General features: G+C 47.1%; 2 protein-coding genes across 6 annotated transcripts in view; both read left to right on the forward strand.

The window, feature by feature from the left end:
- Positions 1–10,034, forward strand: part of dock11 (dedicator of cytokinesis 11) — a 95,806-nt gene extending 85,772 nt beyond the window's left edge. For 2 of the 3 annotated variants that reach the window (XM_079757929.1, XM_079757930.1), the window contains exons 45-54: positions 102–159; positions 2,105–2,211; positions 2,675–2,797; positions 3,642–3,755; positions 4,082–4,228; positions 4,652–4,862; positions 5,347–5,537; positions 7,054–7,154; positions 7,356–7,494; positions 8,880–10,034. In XM_079757929.1, the coding sequence (XP_079614055.1) occupies positions 102–159; positions 2,105–2,211; positions 2,675–2,797; positions 3,642–3,755; positions 4,082–4,228; positions 4,652–4,862; positions 5,347–5,537; positions 7,054–7,154; positions 7,356–7,494; positions 8,880–8,969 (1,281 nt within the window). In that variant the 3' untranslated portion in view covers positions 8,970–10,034. Of the gene's footprint in view, positions 1–101; positions 160–2,104; positions 2,212–2,674; positions 2,798–3,452; positions 3,612–3,641; positions 3,756–4,081; positions 4,229–4,651; positions 4,863–5,346; positions 5,538–7,053; positions 7,155–7,355; positions 7,495–8,879 lie in introns of those variants that run through there. The other variant, XM_079757931.1, reaches the window with a different exon arrangement.
- A 389-nt stretch (positions 10,035–10,423) lies between these two features.
- LOC307091170 (uncharacterized protein) lies at positions 10,424–18,534 on the forward strand. Of its 3 annotated transcripts, none has more exons than XM_079758085.1 (10): positions 10,424–10,719; positions 12,566–12,693; positions 12,916–13,057; positions 13,881–14,013; positions 14,533–14,717; positions 14,966–15,093; positions 15,736–15,877; positions 16,606–16,705; positions 16,822–16,903; positions 17,719–18,534. In XM_079758085.1, the coding sequence occupies exons 1-10, from the start codon at positions 10,644–10,646 to the stop codon at positions 17,818–17,820; spliced, it is 1,218 nt and encodes a 405-aa protein (XP_079614211.1). In that variant the 5' UTR covers positions 10,424–10,643; the 3' UTR covers positions 17,821–18,534. The 3 variants fall into 3 exon arrangements, with proteins under 3 accessions (XP_079614211.1, XP_079614212.1, XP_079614213.1); XM_079758086.1 differs by having other exon boundaries at positions 17,722–18,534; XM_079758087.1 differs by having other exon boundaries at positions 13,943–14,013.
- The last annotated feature ends 149 nt before the right edge of the window (positions 18,535–18,683 follow it).

An 18,683-nucleotide genomic window follows, 5' to 3' on the forward strand; every position in this document is an offset into this window, starting at 1 on the left:
CAATTAATATTTATTACTGTAAGGAACAGGGGACATTAAACAGAAAAGTGACAGGGTTCTGGTTGTGCTTCTGTTGATTGATTTGTTTATTTTTTCTGCAGGCGGCCATGTGTCACGTCCACGTGGCAGCACTGGTGGCAGAGTACCTCCACAGGAAGAGTAAGAACACACACACACACACACCTAGAAACACACACACACACACACACACACCTAGAAACACACACACACACCTAGGAACACACACACACACACACCTAGAAACAGACACACACACCTAGGAACACATACACACAAACCTAGGAACGCACACACACACACACACACACACACCAAAAGTACCTAGGAACACACACACACACACACACACACACATACACCTAGGAACACACAAACACACACACACGCCTAGGAACACACACACACACACCTAGGAACACACACACACACACCTAGAAACACACACACACCTAGGAACACACACACACCTAGGAACACACACACACACACCTAGGAACACACACACACACAGGAACACACACAGACACACACACACCTAGGAACACACACACACCTAGGAACACACACACACCTAGGAACACACACAAACACACACACCTAGGAACACACACACACACACACCTAGGAACACACACACACACACCTAGGAACACACACACACACACACCTAGGAACACACACACACACACACCTAGGAACACACACACACACAAACACCTAGGAACACACACACACACACAGGAACACCTCTTAGGGAAACAGTGTGCCCTAAGCTGTGTGTTTTTCCAAGTCGACTATTCTATCTCTTCATCGTAGTGGGGCTGTTATTGCATGGTTGAATGCTCCGTCCAGGATTAATTAAGACTTATCTTATCTTTATAACCTTATGATTCTTAACATCCTTATCCTCAACATCAATCACATGCACTTCTGGAGTGCGTTCAATTCTTTTTCCACACTGTCAAAGACTGATTATGACTCACGCACAGACACACAAACACAGACACACATGATGTGAGGCTAATATAATAAAGAAGGAAGTAGTCAATAGGGTGCACACACACACAAACACACACACACATGCAGGCACACACACCCGAAACCAAGGCGTGGTGTTAATGTCCTTGTCAGAGTGATATACAAACGAATAATGAGGTTTGTTTTTGTGTGCGTCTTTGTGTGTGTGCGTGTATTATGGGTTGTTATCGTTGTCTTATCAGGTGATGGGAATTTGCGTTCGTTGTGGGCGCCAGTCTTTCCCAGGCCAAACAGCATGTTGCATTCATCCCTGTTTTGTTTAACAAAGTGTCTCTAACTCTAACTACATAGTGGTTAAGAACTATACTCTCACTACATGGTGGTTACGAACTATACTCTCACTACATGGTGGTTAAGAACTATACTCTCACTACATGGTGGTTAAGAACTATACTCTAACTACATGGTGGTTAAGAACTATACTCTCACTACATGTTGGTTAAGAACTATACTCTCACTACATGGTGGTTAAGAACTATACTCTAACTACATGGTGGTTAAGAACTATACTCTCACTACATGTTGGTTAAGAACTATACTCTCACTACATGGTGGTTAAGAACTATACTCTCACTACATGGTGGTTAAGAACTATACTCTCACTACATGGTGGTTAAGAACTATACTCTAACTACATGGTGGTTAAGAACTATACTCTCACTACATGTTGGTTAAGAACTATACTCTCACTACATGGTGGTTAAGAACTATACTCTCACTACATGGTGGTTAAGAACTATACTCTCACTACATGGTGGTTAAGATGTTAACCTCTAGTGCTAAGTTAGGGAAACATAGAATCTGCTACGGAAATCAGTCAGAGTGGAGGCGCTGTCAGACTGAAGACGGAAATGGAGAGGGACAAGGTAACAGGGCAGTCTGGTATCAGGCTACTGTAACCATGCTCTGTGCACTCCCATTTCAAATATAAAATAAATGTTGACACTAACATTGACGTGTGTTCAAGTCAATGTCCAATGTCTGCTTGCTGGCCATAAAGCCATAAAGGCGCTATCTGATTTGCTATATGTATTTGATTGCCCAGAGCTGTTTCCAAGCGGACTTGCGCCGTTCAAGAAGGTGACGTTCAACGTCGACGAGGAGGCCGCGATGAAGGAGGACTCGGGCATGCAGGATGTGTACTACACCGAGGTCAGTCCTCCCCGGCCTGCCCCACCACTGAGGGTCCGGGGGGGCCCTAGACACTAGTCTGGGTTATCAATGTAGAGCCTGTGACCAGAACATTGAGCGACGCTTTCGCATTATAGCGTAACAGAATGTTTCTTGTCAGGACAAGCTTTGCTTAGCTTCTTTATTTAGCAATCTTACATGCTCTCCTAAGGTGTTTTGCCTGGACGAGCTTAGTTGTTTCTGTCAAGGAAGCATCACGGTACTTCACCTAACCTTATGCACTTTGTTTAGCTTAGAAACTACATTTAGCATGCAATCATACCATAAGGTGTTTTGTGCGGACTAGCTTAGCGTAGCCTCTGCCTCGAGCGTGCTAGCATAGGAGCGTGCTAGCGGCCCTTGTGTCGTAGCATAGGGTTTCAAGCAGATGAGCAGAGCCCGGCTGGCGACCCTGCTGTGTAACCGGGCGGTGTCCCCCCTCCAGGAGGTGCTGGTGGAGCATCTGGAGGCCTGCGTGGAGGCCCTCTGGAAGGCAGAGCGCTACGAGCTCATCACCCATGTAGCCAAGCTCATCATCCCCGTCTACGAGAGGCGCCAGGAGCTCATGGTACTGCGCACGCACACACGCACGCAAACACACGCACACACACGCACGCACGCACGCACGCACAGTTTTTCTCTTCTCCCAAATGTTCACAACATCGCAAAATAGCATCTTGAGAGCAGTCGTTCATCGTAAACACAGCTGCGGAAAGTACCCAAAAATGCACACACACACACACACACACACACACACACACACACAAACACACACACACACACATACACACACACACACACACAAACACACAACTTTACATGTGTGCCACACTTGGCTGTTGGCTCTCCCCTCCTCTTGATGCTCCTCCGTGATAGTAAAAGCCCCATAAAGGTCACAGATGAGGAGGAGGCGGGCCGCTGGGAGTCAGTTGGGCTGGGGTAGAAAAGGGTTCCTAATAAGGGGTGCCGCTGACCAACCGCGCCTGTTAAAAGTCATGTCAGGACATGAACCTTGCAGAAGACGTCAATAAGTAGGACTTAGTAGTGTGAGAAGCGTGTGATGTGGAGAACACATCACACGCTCACTCTCTCTCTCCCTCTCCCTCTCTCTCCCTCTCTCTCTCTCTCTCTCTCTCTCTCTCTCTGTCTCTGTCCCTCCCTCCCTCCCTCCCTCCCTCCCTCCCTCCCTCTCTCTCTCTCTCTCTCTCCTCCCCATCCTGTAGTGCAACCTCCTGCCCTGAACTGGAAAGGGGTCGAGGACTACGACCGCCACAAACTCACCATAAGCTCTCCCTCTGAGACTCTTATTTAACAATCAAAGAAATGTTTACACAGTAAAGTGTAAACACAAACTCTCTCTTTCCCTCGCTCTGCCTCTCTGCCTCTCTGCCTCTCTGCCTCTCTCTCTGCAGAAACTCAGTCGCCTGTACGAGACACTCACCAGGGCCTACAACAAGATCATGGAGGTGATGCAGTCGGGCCGCAGGCTGTTGGGCACCTACTTCAGGGTGGCCTTCTACGGACAGGTGAGAGACCAGGGTTGTTTGGAGAGGGTCAAGGGTTGTTGGATGATGGCCAAAGCTCGGTCTGGTCCTTCAAGTGACGTGCACAGACACGGAAGGGCTCATTTAGTACTTGCTATGACTGAGATTATTTCTTCCTGTCCTCAATCTTCCTCTCCTCCGTCTTCCTCCATCAATCTTTCTCTCCTCTTTCTATACTACGTCTTCCTCTCCACCTCTTCCTGTCCAACATCACCTTCTACTGCATCTTCCTCTCCTCCAACTCCTTCTCCTCCTCCCCTCCTCTTCCCCTCCTCCTCTTCCTCCTGGCCCCCCCCCCACCTGTGCAGGGTTTCTTTGAGGAGGAGGACGGTAAGGAGTACATCTATAAGGAGCCCAAGCTCACCGGCCTGTCAGAGATCTCCCAGCGCCTCCTCTCCCTCTACGGAGACAAGTTTGGCGCGGAGAACGTCCAGATCATCCAGGACTCCAACAAGGTAGCGGTGATTGGTCGTATGTGTCACGTTCTGCTCCCAAAAAAAGAGACCCGCTAGCTTCCGCAGTGCTGGTTTCCATCCATTGTGTATTTAACGAGGAAACAGGGTGTACAAGGAATTCGCATCTGTTGTTTTTGGATTTAGTTTTTTTTTTTATGCTTACTTCCTACTTCTTGAACGACTTATGGTCGTTAAATTCATTCCGGGAATTGTATACGATAATTTGTGTAGTTTATTCATTGATTTTTACAGATCTATTTGAAGTAGGACAGACCGTTTTTTAATTTTTAAATTTTTTTTTTATGATCAAAGTCAAGGTTAGGGTTAGGGCTCCCGTGGTCCGTTCTCCCCGTCCCCATTCCTTGTCACCGAATTTTATTTGCCTTTCCTTACGGAAAACCTCCCGATTCCTTCTGTGCCCAGGTCAACCCCAAGGAGCTGGACCCCAAGTTGGCGTACGTCCAGGTGACCTTCGTCAAGGCCTACTTCGAGGAGAAGGAGGCGCCGGAGAAGAAGACGGCGTTCGAGAAGTGCCACAACATCAACCGCTTTGTGTTCGAGACGCCGTACACGCTGACGGGCAAGAAGCACGGCGGCGTGGAGGAGCAGTGCAAGAGACGCACCGTCCTCACCAGTACGGGCGTTTCCCATGTTCCCAGTGGCTCCCATGGTCCCAGTGGCTCCCATGTTCCCAGTGGCTCCCATGTTCCCAGTGGCTCCCATGGTCCATTCTAGATTTTCTAGCGTTTATTTTTCAGTTAGAAAGGCTCGAAATATGTTGGTCTAAATTCGGAAATAACAAATTGGAAAACATGACGAATTCTGAATGGAGTAATACTCAAAACAAATAAGTTAAAGAAAACAAATGTTTGTGTGTGGTTAAAGGTAGCGGTTTAATGACCAAGCTAGCCGTGCAACCTGGAGTTCTCGCTTTACCTGAAAAATCAATTAATAAATGAAGTACATCCAATGTAATTATTAACTCCTGAATCTGAAGTGTCCGTCAGCCTTACTCTTCCTATCTTTCCTTCTTATTCTGTTGTTGATCTTCTTTCTGTTTTTTTTCTCCCCGTCTCTCTTCCTGTATGTCCTCGTCCCTCTGTCCGTCCCTCCCCCAGCCTCCAACACCTTCCCCTACGTGAAGAAGCGGGTGGAGGTGGTGTCCGAGCGGCAGGTGGAGCTGAAGCCGGTGGACGTGGCCATCGACGAGATGCGGGCACGCACGGCCGAGCTCACCAAGCTGTGCTCCAGCCCCGAGGTGGACATGATCAAGCTGCAGCTCATCCTGCAGGGCTGCGTCTCTGTACAGGTGACCCAACAATCACAACGCTGGAACGATAGCCATCGACCAATCAGAAGGCAGACTCATTTTGTGTCGTTTTTTTGTAATCAAACAGTTGAACGTGGGTGTTGACAGTTTTGTTGTTTTTATCTATCCATCTGTAACAGGTTCGAAGTAATGCGAGCAGGCAGGGTTGTCGTTCTCTCAGCGGTTTATTTGCTTTAACCGTAAACAGAAATACTCAAAATGTAACGAAAAGGTCCGTTCAGAGCCGTCTCTTGGTGGATCGGGGTAGGTTCCACTCGCTCCGGACCTCCGTGGTCCGTTCGCTCCTGGGTTTTGTTCTTCCTCACTACAACACAAAGCAGGCACATAAGTACCCACTCCCTGATTGGAGTGCGGACACCTGCTCGCAATCAGGTCCAATCCCCCCAGCCAATCCCGTGCGGTCCCAACCTGCCCATACTCCCCCTGCCGGCCAGACATCGCACGTCCCCCCACACCATCCATCTTTCTATTTTCATGATTGCAATAACACACTATTAACTGTGAGCAGTGAATCCGTATATGTATCATCAAAGAGCTGTCTTAGGGCTTAGTAAGATAGGGGGCGTCTGACTATCAAGGATGCCTACAGGTTAGTGGGCATTGAAAAACCCTAGCCACTAGACTATACTGCTCTACATGTAGGCTGTTGTGAGGGCTTGGGAAGCCCTGCAAAGCCCTGTTTATTAAATGCTCAATTCAATCAAACCAGGCATGAACCAGGCATGTATATTCATTTGCAAAAATGGCCTGGATTGGGCTACATTAATGGGCTCATGCTATATATTCAAACTAAATTATGCACACAGACCCGACTCACTGGAGGTGAGCAAAAGCCTCTGAAACACCTGATTATTAGCACTGCACTTAGAAATACTAACACCTTGTTTGATGGGAAAAGGGCGTCTGTGTGTGCCTGTGTGCGTGCAAACGAGATCCCATACCTACGTGTCTTAACATGCATAACTGCATATCTGAAAACCAGTTATCTGAGTTGACCAACTTCTCTGGTTGTGGGGCAGGGGGGGAGCAACTTTCTTGTTGTTCAAGGACACAACAGGGAAGGTCGAGTACCTCAATTATCAACCATGCGTAGAAAAGGCTCTTAATTCTCACTTACAAATTACATTGAGTATGTGCTTCAGCACAAAGAAACTTCCAATAACGCAAGATAAACCATTGCACTACGTTTCAAACATTTCTCACAGCTGTCTTTTATAGGGTTTGACACAAATTAGGCAATTAGTCTGTTTAAATTAGACAAAGGAGTAATGTAATGTTTTCTAATTACATAGGTGGAGGTTGACTGCTTAATGCATACGTTGAACCTCTTCTCCCTCTGTTGACTGGCGCACACAGCGCTCATAGAAACGAAGAGACTGGAAATTGCGTAGCGGCAGCCCAAGATAAGGCTACAGCTGAGGACCCTCTTTCAGCCTAAGGTGTATACCTGTACAGAGGTACGGCTGAATCCTGACGCTGCTGCCGCTGTGTGCAGGTGAACGCCGGCCCCATGGCCTATGCCAGGGCCTTCCTGGACGACAGCAAAACCAACCAGTCTGCCAGCAAGAAGGCCAAGGAGCTGAAGGAGATATTCAGGTAGGCCCTCCACACTTCTCCAGCCCTTCCCCTTCCCCTCCTCCCCCGATCTCCTCACCCCTCCACCCCCTCCCAGCTCACCCCTCCACCCATCTCACCCCTCCACCCTTCTCCACCTAATTCCTCCACCCTCCCCACTCCTCCCCACACCAGCTTCATCACCCTTCCTGATGTATGTTTGTGCGGTGTGTGTGCGTGCAGGCGTTTCGTGGAGGCGTGCAGCATGGCCCTGGACATGAATGAGCGCCTGATCAAGGAGGACCAGTTTGAGTACCAGGAGGGCCTGAAGTCCAACTTCAAGGACATGGTGAAAGAGCTGTCTGACATCATCCACGAAGAGGTGAGGGCTAGGTTACACACGCTCACACACTGTTGGTTGTTAGATCTTAAAAAGGATTACATTGCTCTTAAGGAATGTGAGGAATAAGATGTTACAATAGGTACAACATTCTTGAGCATGTTGAACAACATTTGATATTTACATAGTACCTGTGGACCTGTTTTATTGATGGATTCCTCCACCAGATGAAGAGCAGGCCTCCAAAGAGTTCGGTGCCGATGCGCCCATCGTGGGGCTGCTGTAGTATGTTTAAAGTTAAACAATCAGCCCCGCCGCCCTGATGGCTCTAATCTGAAACTCTGTGTCGGGCCTTACCGCACGCGCTGAACATCATTCAGAGTTTAAAATTTCATTATCCTAGACGCATAGTTGCGTCTAGGAATAATGACGTGGCCCCGGTGAATCGCTTGGGGTCGGCAGTGCGTGGGATGGGAATACCATTCTGTGACGGCTAGCGGTCGTAGTTGTTTATTTGATAGAGCATGTGCACGGCCCCAGAGAAGCCCACAGAGGGCATGACTCTGGTGATAAAAGATAATAAAAGACAGATTGTAGTATTAAAAGAGTACGGTAAAATGCAAAACAGACCGGGAGAACACACACACACTCACTCCTCAGTAATTCATGCGCATGCTTCCAATTCGAGTATGTTACAACACAGGTTCTGGATATTTCTCTTCTTGCCTTTGTGTGTTTTTATTGGCAGCCTTCACATTTGTCAGCCTTGAATACAACTGTATCTAACCCCTGACTCTAACCCGTGACCTCTCTTTCTCTCTATTCTGCTGGCTCTTCAGCTCTGAGGACGCCCAGGTAAAGTGAGCGGCGTGGCAGACCCTGGTCAGACTGGGCACACAAGATTGTGTCTTGTGAAACATACCCTTAATGTCTCGCATCTCGCTGGCCCCCTCTCTGTCACGTCAGTAGTATCCGCTGAAAATCGGATCACCCTGAGGCTCATTTAACGGCAGAACAGGGTCATGGTGTCGTAAAACAGTTTCCCACCGCATCAACACCCCTACGCGTCCATCATCATCCCATCCGTTCAGTTGTACTTTACATGGATCACAACGTTGCAGTACGATGCAAGCATGACGACGCCTATGCGTCTTTTCCACCTTTTTGCTCATCTTGATTTAAGCACTGGCCAGATGTTTTCATGTTGCAGGGTATTCATGTTAGCCCAGGAAACCACAGTCTTGGCAACTTGACTGGACTTTCTGTGAGCAATGTTTCCAAGAGACTTTGTACTTTACTTTGTACTTGTGTGTTAATGCATATTTTTCCCCCTCCTCACTCCTTCCTTCCCCCTCATCCTTCCTCACTCCTCACACATCCTCCCTCCTCCCCCTCCAACATCCTCTCTCTCTCCCCCCCCCCCCCAGATCTACCCAGAGGACATGCGCTCACTGCTGCAGGACTCCCTCCACGTGTTCAGTGCCATCAGTGGGACCACCAGCACGGAGCTGGGCTAGACGCCACCACACCCACACACGCCTTCCACCCCCTCTCCTCCGCCCACTCCCACTTCTCTCAGCCCCCCCTCTTTGTTTCGTACTCGGGGTGTCCTTACGTTGCCAGAAAGATAAGGACAACAAAAGCCCATCCCAGGCTCACACACTGCCCTCTTCCCCTGCGACTCAAGACTCCGCCCCCTGGCAGACTCCGCCCCCTGGCAGACTCCGCCCCCTGGCAGACTCCGCCCCCTGGCAAACACGTGTTCGCAGTGGGGGTCATCCGCCTAAGGCTGGCGCGCTTCGCTTGGGCCATGCGTCCAAAGCGACGGCGGTTTGGACGAAGGGACCACAACGGGACACATGGTGGTGTTATGGCGTTCAGCGCAGTATTGAGCGTCTGGATGGTCATGAGAGCTGACGCCCCAGGACTCAGTGACAGGGTGATATGAGGGACCGATTTGGCAATCAGATTTAGCTGTCGGAGGGAGTAGCCATGCTTAAAAAATGATTGATTTGAACACATTTTAGATTTTAAAGAAAGAGACATATTTCATATGAGTCGGTTTGAACATTGCTCAGTGGGCTTCGGTGCAAACTATAAAGAAAAACAAACACAGCATGTGAGTGCAACAAAGTCAGTAGTATAGAGAACGTAGGCTGGGTTCCTGGCAGCTCAACTGCTCTTTAGGGTGTAGCTCAGTAGCTGGTGCATACTCGCATCCCAAACCAAGGTGTAAACGTACAGATAGTTTGCTTACAATTCTGTGCCTTTCCGCTGCCTTCTGAACGGGCAAGTCTAATTATAGAAACCGATTCTCACTCAGTTCTCACTCAGTATTTCACAAGTGCTACACTGAAACAATGCCAATCAATGGATAGTAATCAATTGTACATAATGTATTGCCATCATGTAAATTAAATTCTGTGAATGAGGTATCTATGTATTTATATTTTTAACATCCACCTGACCATTGATGCACTTGTCAATTTTGCATTCGGATTGCATTGTATGCCTAGTGCAGATGCTTGTCAAATAGACATATTGTAAAGACATTAACTAAACAATGTTTTGAAATTATTGGAAAATAATGGTTTGTCATTCATTTTTTGCTGGCATATAATTAGTTCATTGTCCTTTTACAAAAGTTGTGTAGGCCTAGACGGTGCATAATAATTAAAATGTGGGAGAAAAAATATATATTATAAAATGTTTGGTAAGAAATTGGGACTCAAATAGTAAAGTAAGTAAAGTAAAGTAAATAATATAGGATGTGAGAGTGGATCCTAATTGTGACGCTTTATTGCTTTCACAACAACTTCCGGTCTCTTCTCACCGCCCAGCCGATTGCCAAAGCCATATCACTTAAAGTCCCGCCCCGCTGAGGAGGACGCCTTGGAAAGCGAGGGAGGTGGTTCTCCCGTCGAAACTCCACCCCAGCGCTGCTCGTCATTTCTGCTCCAGTCGCTCCTTCTCACTCCATGGGGTAGTATCAGTGTAGGGTTGGGATAAGCCTTTAACCAATGCATTAGCTGCTTTTGTTTCAGTTCTGTGCTGGTATGACCCTGGGTGCCCACTGAAACATGTAGATATGCGGTGTCAAGTCCGTCGGAGTACAACCAAGACGCTGGAGTTGTTCCTGACCGGACTTTTATTTTGGAAATAGGAGGAATCCTCTGGGGTCGGATTGGACCATGATTTGCAGATCATTGGATTATTACATGTTGGTGATGTGCTTTGTGGTGACGATTCCACAACGATGTACAACAGGTGAATTTTTTGATTCACTTTTTTTTACGAAAAATCTTTCCAAGAATTGCAAAAGTGAATTAATTTTGGGACTACCAGGAACCGGCCCGTATGCCCGGTAGTCTACCGAGTTGCCAGATTGGGCGGGAACTCTGGCAACACTGGTAGTCTGTGGTTTGTTATTCCCGCAATTGTGTTTTACACATGACGCACAATTGTCTCATAGTTACAATTGATATTACTGGTAAATCAATTAAAATTTGAATATTACATCACTTCAAATGGGCGGTGGTCAGGGGGTTCTGGATCAATGACATGTTGAGCGTAAACCCTTCATTATCCTTAATTTTGGTAAATTTGTATATACTGATTTGTGCCTTTTTTGCGTACGGAAGGGTAAAGCATGCACTATATATAAATATAAATGCTGCTTCGTTTTTCTGAATTAAATCTCTGAGATAGTCAACTCGTTAATTCAACAGCGCAGAATTATCATTTGCCATGAAAACTCATCTCAAGTTTTAAAGAATTCCGAGATAAGTTTCATTGCAAACATTAATTTGTAATAATCATAATCATCATAATAATGATGAGGATGATGATGATAATGAAAATTCATAATTATTATTAAATATCATATCTCAGAATTGCTGATGGCAAATAATAATTCTGCTCTATTTTTGTCTGAAGAGACGAGATACCTCAAAATCCCAAGAGAAACTTTTGGGAAGAGAGTTTTTGTTATTCCCATGGACCATGGGCCAACTTTATGATACTTTAGTACCGTCGTGTAACGTTATGAGCATTGGAGCGATGAGGTATATGAAATCTGCCACACGCCGTAGCCTTATAGGAGCCTAACCCCTTGGACATCACATAATCCATAGCTGCTCAGACGGAGATTCACCATGCACACACACCAGGGTGTTGATCCTGGAGAAACGCTGCAAAGTCAACAGATCAGAACATCAGATCAGAACATCAGATCAGAACATCAGATCAGAACATCAGATCGGAGCATCAGATCATAACATCAGATCAGAACGGGCTTTGCGTCTGGACAACCCCAAAGTCCTGAGGTGCGCAAAGTCGAAAAATGAATGACAATGCCATCAATATTACTTAAGGAAGCGAAATCTGTTTACAACAGACTTTTCAGGGAACATCATAAACAGTTACTCTTAAAACAATATACAGTATCACTACTCGACTTTACCATTACAAAGTATACATATTTAAAACGGTTCTGTCATACACTGACTTTCAAATTAGATTTATTCCTTGCAGATTTAAGGGAGTTTTTTCTTGCCCTTATGGGGGCTTCGGTAAAGGGGGGTGTCATAAATATCTGGCCTGTAAAGCCCTTTGAGACTGTAATGGTGATTAAGGGCTATACAAATAAAATTGAATTTAATTCATCTTTAAAACATGTTACCACTCAGCATTTTCAAGAACTCATTGAGGCCTTATCTTATCCTTATCAGTATATGGCTCTGTCTCCATACTGATACTATCTTCTTACTCGTAAAGAATTAATATGGGTTTAGTGACGCATGTCAAGGTAAAGCCATTTTAGAACTGAGGCATGAAATCAATGTGTTGACTTCTGTGGAGGAGAGAGAGAGAGAGAGAGAGAGAGAGAGAGAGAGAGAGAGAGATAGAGAGACTCCGCCAACCAGCTTGTGAACAACGTCCCTCTCTTCTCCCACCTCCGGTTCTTTTCGTGGCAAAGTGTGTGGATGTGTGGGGCTCGTTCTGGGCACACACACACACACACACACACCGACACTATAAAACATTTTCCAACGTAAACATTCCTCTCTCTTGAACATATGCCTAAGGTTGTTTGATTGTCTTTTTTCTTCAGAGCTTCTACCTCCGCCATTCAACCTCTCCTACGAGTGGACTGATCCCTTTAACATCCGTCTCACCTGGCAGGCACACCCCAACTGCTCGCTGAAATACGTTCTTCATGAGCCAAATAATATTAAAAAGGTAGGTCTTTAATTGAATTCCAGCCTTACTCCTCCTTGTTATAAAGTGATGTAGTGGGCTAGGCCTACAAAGTAACGCTATAGATGGATGCTGATCCAAATCACCACCTGAATGCACAAAGGCGTCATTAGGTAGGAAATGATGATTGACGGTTAAGCACATGCTATTGTATGGTGTACCATGTGTGTGTGTGTGTGCCTCATCTCTCTTTTATTTTCCTAGACAATTCCTCGGAATCACAGAGATACAGACGTATTGGTGACCGATTTGAATACCGACGCGACACTCACCCTAAAGACCACCGGATCAACCTGGACGTCGTGGTGCCCGTATGGAGCCAGCAACATGGTCATCCCCCGCCAAGGTGAGGCCTTCATCCAGAGCTCCAGAGGGCTCTAGAGGCAGGGTTGTACGTCTGGACACAACGTCACGAGAAGGGCTGGAGCCCGAGAACTGGGACGTGGAAAAAAGAGGGAAGGGTGGTTGAGGGATTTGGTAGTGCTTACCGTCGTTTTGAGGTAAAGCCGCCGTTTGTCATGTCGTAGCCCGATTTTATTATCCAGAGCGGCTTGTAGGTCGATTTTGTAAACACAAATATTTTAAAGAAAACAATCTGTGCCATCTACTGTGATTTGTATACTATATAAAACATGTAGTTCCTAATGGCGTCACGATGTCAAGCCCATGTAACTCATTGACGTTAGGTGTTAGTGAGTAAAGGATAACCCTGTATAGAAATAAACATTGGCATAACTGACTAACAAACAAGGAAGACCGAGTCCATGAACGATAATTCAAAGCATCAGCGTCTAACTGAGATGCTTGCAAAACAAAAGATGCCTTGTTTTCTGAACCTGTCTAAAAGTTCAGGGTTTTACTAATGCCTTGAATCTTCATACTACAGAGTGGCTTATATATGGTATTTTGGAACATGCAACCCCCTTTTTACCACTCCTGCGGCTCATAGAAAATACGGCTTTGTTTTTGAAAAAAAAAACGGTATTATAAACATTAGTCTAAAAATCAATACCTTACTCTCGCCTAACTCTGTGACTAGTTTTTGAAATGTTGTATAAAGAACTAGTCACAGAGGCTACCTTCAATTCTCCATGTATGATAGTGTTTTTGGGCTTTTTGTACATGCTCAACATTATTTAACAAAGGTCTTATACATATATATATTTCAGTTCCACTTGTGACCGACTTCAAATTCTTCCTCTACCCACCCTGTGACGGGCGATCCTCCCAGACGTCACTCTGTGGACGGCAGGCCACATGGACCCCAGGAAATGAGACCTCAGGGCTGTCGGTGTTCTACAAGTAAGAAGCACAGGTCCATTCATAGCTCACTAAAAAGCCTGTAAGGTCAATAAGTCAACCCATCGGCTCACTGGGTGACTTTGGTTTGATTGAGTTTTTCCATGACCACTTCGGGGGATTCAGGTCGGGGGTTGACTGAGTACTGTACATAACAGACATAGGCAGGACTGGATAAGGCTAGAAAGAGGGGGGGGGGGGGGGAGAACTGGAGCCAAGCAGTAAACAAGGAAAGGGTCGCAGTAGCTCAGGAGGTAGAGCAGGTTGACTTGTTACCAAAAGGATGCCAGTTTGATCCCAGGCTTCGAGGGTCCAGTTGTCCCTGAGAGGGAAACCTCGCCCTAACTGATCCTGACGAGCTTTCTGTCGCCTTGCATGGTGGACTCCGCCGTTGGTTTGAATGTGTGTATGAATGTAAAAATGTAAGTTGCTTTGGATAAAAACGTGTGCTTAATGCCCTAAATGTAATGTAAATGTAAATGAGTGTGGCCTCTAATAGCCTCCATGCTTCTCTGCTCACAGGCTGTGTGACCGAGCGTCTGCCAAGCTGTCGCCGTGCCAAGTCTTCAACAGCGGGGGGCTGCGGCAAGGCTGTCACCTGACGAGCCCCCAAAAAGAGAAAAAGGACAAGGTCTGCATACTCTTCCGAGTAATGGTTGACGGCCGAGCCGTGAACCAAACGTTCGCACTGATACCCCATGATCACAGTGAGTGAGACGCCCGCAGTCCTGTCCTCTGTGATGTATATATGGTCACTTTGACCATTTTCTTTTCTTTCTTTTCTTTTCTTTCTTATTAATTTCTGGTTACTTTTCAACAACCCCAACATTACTTGTCCGTTTTATTTTCGCTTGGATGTTATGCATTGACATATCAACGTTTTTACGCAGCAACTAAAGCATGACTGAAGTCTCTTTTATGTGACCGTTTCTTTATTCAAACAATGTCTCTATAGTTCGAACTCTTCCGCCCAACGTGAGCGTCAGCGAGCAGGGGGGCTATCTGAAAATCAGCTGGCAGCATGCCAACAACTGCCCAGAGTTATGGAAATACACCGTCTCCTACAGCGAGTGTGGCCGCGCAGTAAGTAAGATGTACATTCTATTTTTTTTTGTCACTTCCCTGCGGAGGGAACCCTCTTGTCTTGTTTTTATCAACGTTTCTATCTTGGTTATTTAGGGTCGAATTTTTCCTTGGTCCTTTGGGGGGAGGGGGGGCTTAGTGCGAAGGGGGTGTCCTATAACGTGGCCTGGCTGGGAAGCCCTTTGAGAGGGGACCCTCTGAGAGCAGACACTTCAGGACTTCAGGACCGCACTCTTATTGGACCCTTCATCCATAACATACGGTTGGAAGAGTATCTGTCTGCTGGGACCGGAAACGAAGAAGGATTCCTCGTTTCTCTTACACTACTCCTGCAGTGTAAGAGAAACGAGGAAGGACGTCAAATAGAGCATACATTTATTCAGACACTTTAGATCTATCGAGAAATCCTTCAACTTTCACCATTCATAGCGTCGGGGATTACATTTGACTCCCGACTCATTTGGTACTCATAATGTAGATCTCGTTAACGTTGTTGATTTGATATTGTCGCTCGTGTATTTGTAATCATTTGTTGTTGCTGCGTTGTGTTTGTCCAATGCTTTGGCTCCGGGGTCTCACCAGCCACGCCCGCGTGACCATCACAGTAAAGCCCTAATGCTGTCCGTCTCTCTCCTCTCCCAGAAGGTGGTCACTTCCGGCTTAGGAAAGGACCACCAGCTGTTGCCCTTCAACGAGGCCTGCCGCTACAAGATCCAGGTCCAGCCGCTGGTGGAGGCCAGCTGTGGGGTCGCCCAGGCAGACAGAAGTGTTCTGCTTGTTTACAGTAGGTACCATCACGCCGTCCCGACCCATTTGCTCAGCCTTCAGTCACCCCCCCCCCCCCCCCCTTGTTGGTTCCCTGGTTGCTTACATTCCCAGCACGTGCACTCTCGTTGCTATTTAAACTCCCCCCGGGTCGGGGCCCCTGTTTTTCCGTTTGTTGTTTGTGTTAAGCGGGGAGCGCTAAGATTTATAGCGCGGTTTTGGCGGGCGTGCCAAGTCTCTCCAAAGTCTGGTGGGATTGATAAAGTGCTGGAGGGTGCTGTGGTATTTGTGTACAGCAGTGTCTACCTGCTTTAGACACTGCTGACGTGTGTTCGCCTGGCCTCTGTCGACGCTTCCTGGTGTGACTTTGTGTTTTAAGAACTCGTTCAGAGGACAACCGTCCATGTGTGTTGACCTGCTCTGTGTCTCCTGGTATTACTCCGCTATCATCCGCCAGCAGATTCTCTGCCTGATCGTCGTGTTATTGTACAACTATAAAGCTTGTGTCACCAACTGTTATCAGCTGTTCAAACAAGACGGTTCTTTTTGTTTGGTTGGCTTCCCCTCCATAAACCCCCTCCAATTTTTAGATGTTGTAAATGTTGACTTACAGCTTAAGTTCCTTTTTTTGGAGGCCGGGACGAATTTCAAACATCTGCACGAGACAATGCACAACTGTTGAATCACTGTTCCTTTTGTTGCTTAAGATGAAGTTGAGAAATGATAAAATGATTCCCTGTTGCGCAGACGACGGTGCGACCCAGGACCACTCCATGATGGTTGTCTGCGTGGCCGTGCCCAGCCTCCTGTCCGTCCTGGTGGTGGCGCTGTGTTACTACGTCAGGAGGTAGGCGTCTCCAACACCACCCAACCCATCGCATTCCTCTGAAGCACATGCGTTGCCAAACCGTGGCCTTTGTGTTTATGGACATTGTTCCCAATGTGTTCCCTTTTTATCTGAAGGAAGAGGAACACCTTCTTTAAAAAGATCCCAGTTCCTCCGAGCTCGCTCAAGGAGATGATGAGCAGCATTCACCAAAGTCAGGTGGGGTCTCTTTCTCTCTCTGTGTGCCTCTCTCTGTGTCTCTCTCTCTGTCTCTCTCTCTGTATGTCTCTGGGTCTCTCTGTGTGTCTCTCTCTGTCTCTCTGTCTCTCTCTCTGTATGTCTCTGTGTCTCTCTGTCTCTCTCTGTCTCTCTGTCTCTCTCTTTGTATGTCTCTGGGTCTCTCTGTGTGTCTCTATCTCTCTCTGTCTCTCTCTCTGTCTCTCTCTGTCTGTCTCTCTCTCTGTCTCTCTCTCTCTCTCTCTCTCTCTCTCTGTGTCTCTGTGTCTCTCTGTATCTCTCTGTGTCTCTCTATGTCTCTCTCTGTGTCTCTCTCTCTGTCTCATCTTTCTTTTGCTCTAGGAGTTGAACAATCAATTTGATCAATTCAATTAAAGCCAGGAAATAAAACTGATATCCGTGTCACAGGCCGTCATTAGCGTAATTAGCCCATCCAATAATTGAATTTGCCCTGAATGCCTCCTGTCTCCCTGCAGTACTGTCCGTACACTCACTGCGCAGGACCGGAGTCTTCCACAAGGCTAGGCAGACTTATTGCTTCAGCTAGCAAGCTATTCATGCCTTCAAAATAAAGCTCTCTCTGGCTGGTTTCTCTAAATCGGCAATTCTGTCCATGACTGTACATTCATTTTAGCATCAACCTATATTTAGGAGTTTTAGATCTTGTTCTCTTTTCTTATTTTATATTTTGATCTGTATAGTACTCGCTGCCCAGTTTCCCATGCGGGACCCATAGTGTACGTATTAACTTAAGTGTAAGCGCTACCTTAACTCATGTTATCCTCTGCCCTCAACAGCAGCTGTTTGTCCCGGTGCGAGAGAAGGTGGACGTGTGCAGCGTGTCCCCTGTGTCCCCGGTCCCCCCGGAGCTCCACACCCTGATGTGGGAGGTCCCGTGACGAGCAGCACACAGCTGCGCGGCTCGGGCCATCGGCCGCTTCCCTCACACCACCGGCTCCCGGATGGGTCAGAAGCAGAGAGAGAATTTCCCACAAAAAGGGACAATAAAGGATAACTTCACTTAACTTAACCACCACCTCCCCCTCAAACCTCCTCCTCCTCTGCTTCCTCCACTCCTCCCCCCCGGCCTCTTGCGCCTCCTTCCCCCCTCCCCCCAGAGGAGCAGCGAGGGGGCGGGAGCAGAAGGCGGTAGAAGAGAGGAGGCGGGGGGAGGAGGAGGACAGATACTTCGGCGTCAGGACGCTGATCTCCTTGGTCCGTCCGCTCCCAGCTCCGCTCCGGTCGTTGTTCCCTTGACAGGAGAGGCACGGGACACGGGGAGTTCTTTAACGGGGCACCGGGAGCCAGGAGTCGTCCTCCGAGAGCCCAAACTGACAATGCTGTTTGTGGGTGTTGTTTATGGGGTCTGTCTCCTGATCTGTTATGGAATGATGTTTATATATTATAATTATAAGATCTATTCACGGCTTTCTCTGGGTGACCCCCCCACCCACAGTGACAGTGGTCAGAACACAGATGCATTGTGGGTGAGACGGACTCACTGCTGGACAGTGTGCGGCTATTTTCACTTTAATGTTCAGACGAATGGATTGGTTTTGTCTTTTAATTTTGTACAGGTTTTGAATGAAATAAATACGACGTGCTCACTTTTACATAGAAGGTGTAATTTTATTTTTGAGATTGTGGCAAGGTCCATCGTTACACACCACCTACGTCACTTAAACTGGGCTCCCCCAGACAAAGGGCACAGGGTGATGATGTAGCCCGTTTGTTGTAAGGTTTGCATTTACATTTAGGGCAT

This window comes from Pollachius pollachius (assembly GCF_949987615.1).
Source record: "Pollachius pollachius genome assembly, chromosome: 20".
In the NCBI taxonomy this organism is placed as follows: domain Eukaryota; kingdom Metazoa; phylum Chordata; class Actinopteri; order Gadiformes; family Gadidae; genus Pollachius; species Pollachius pollachius.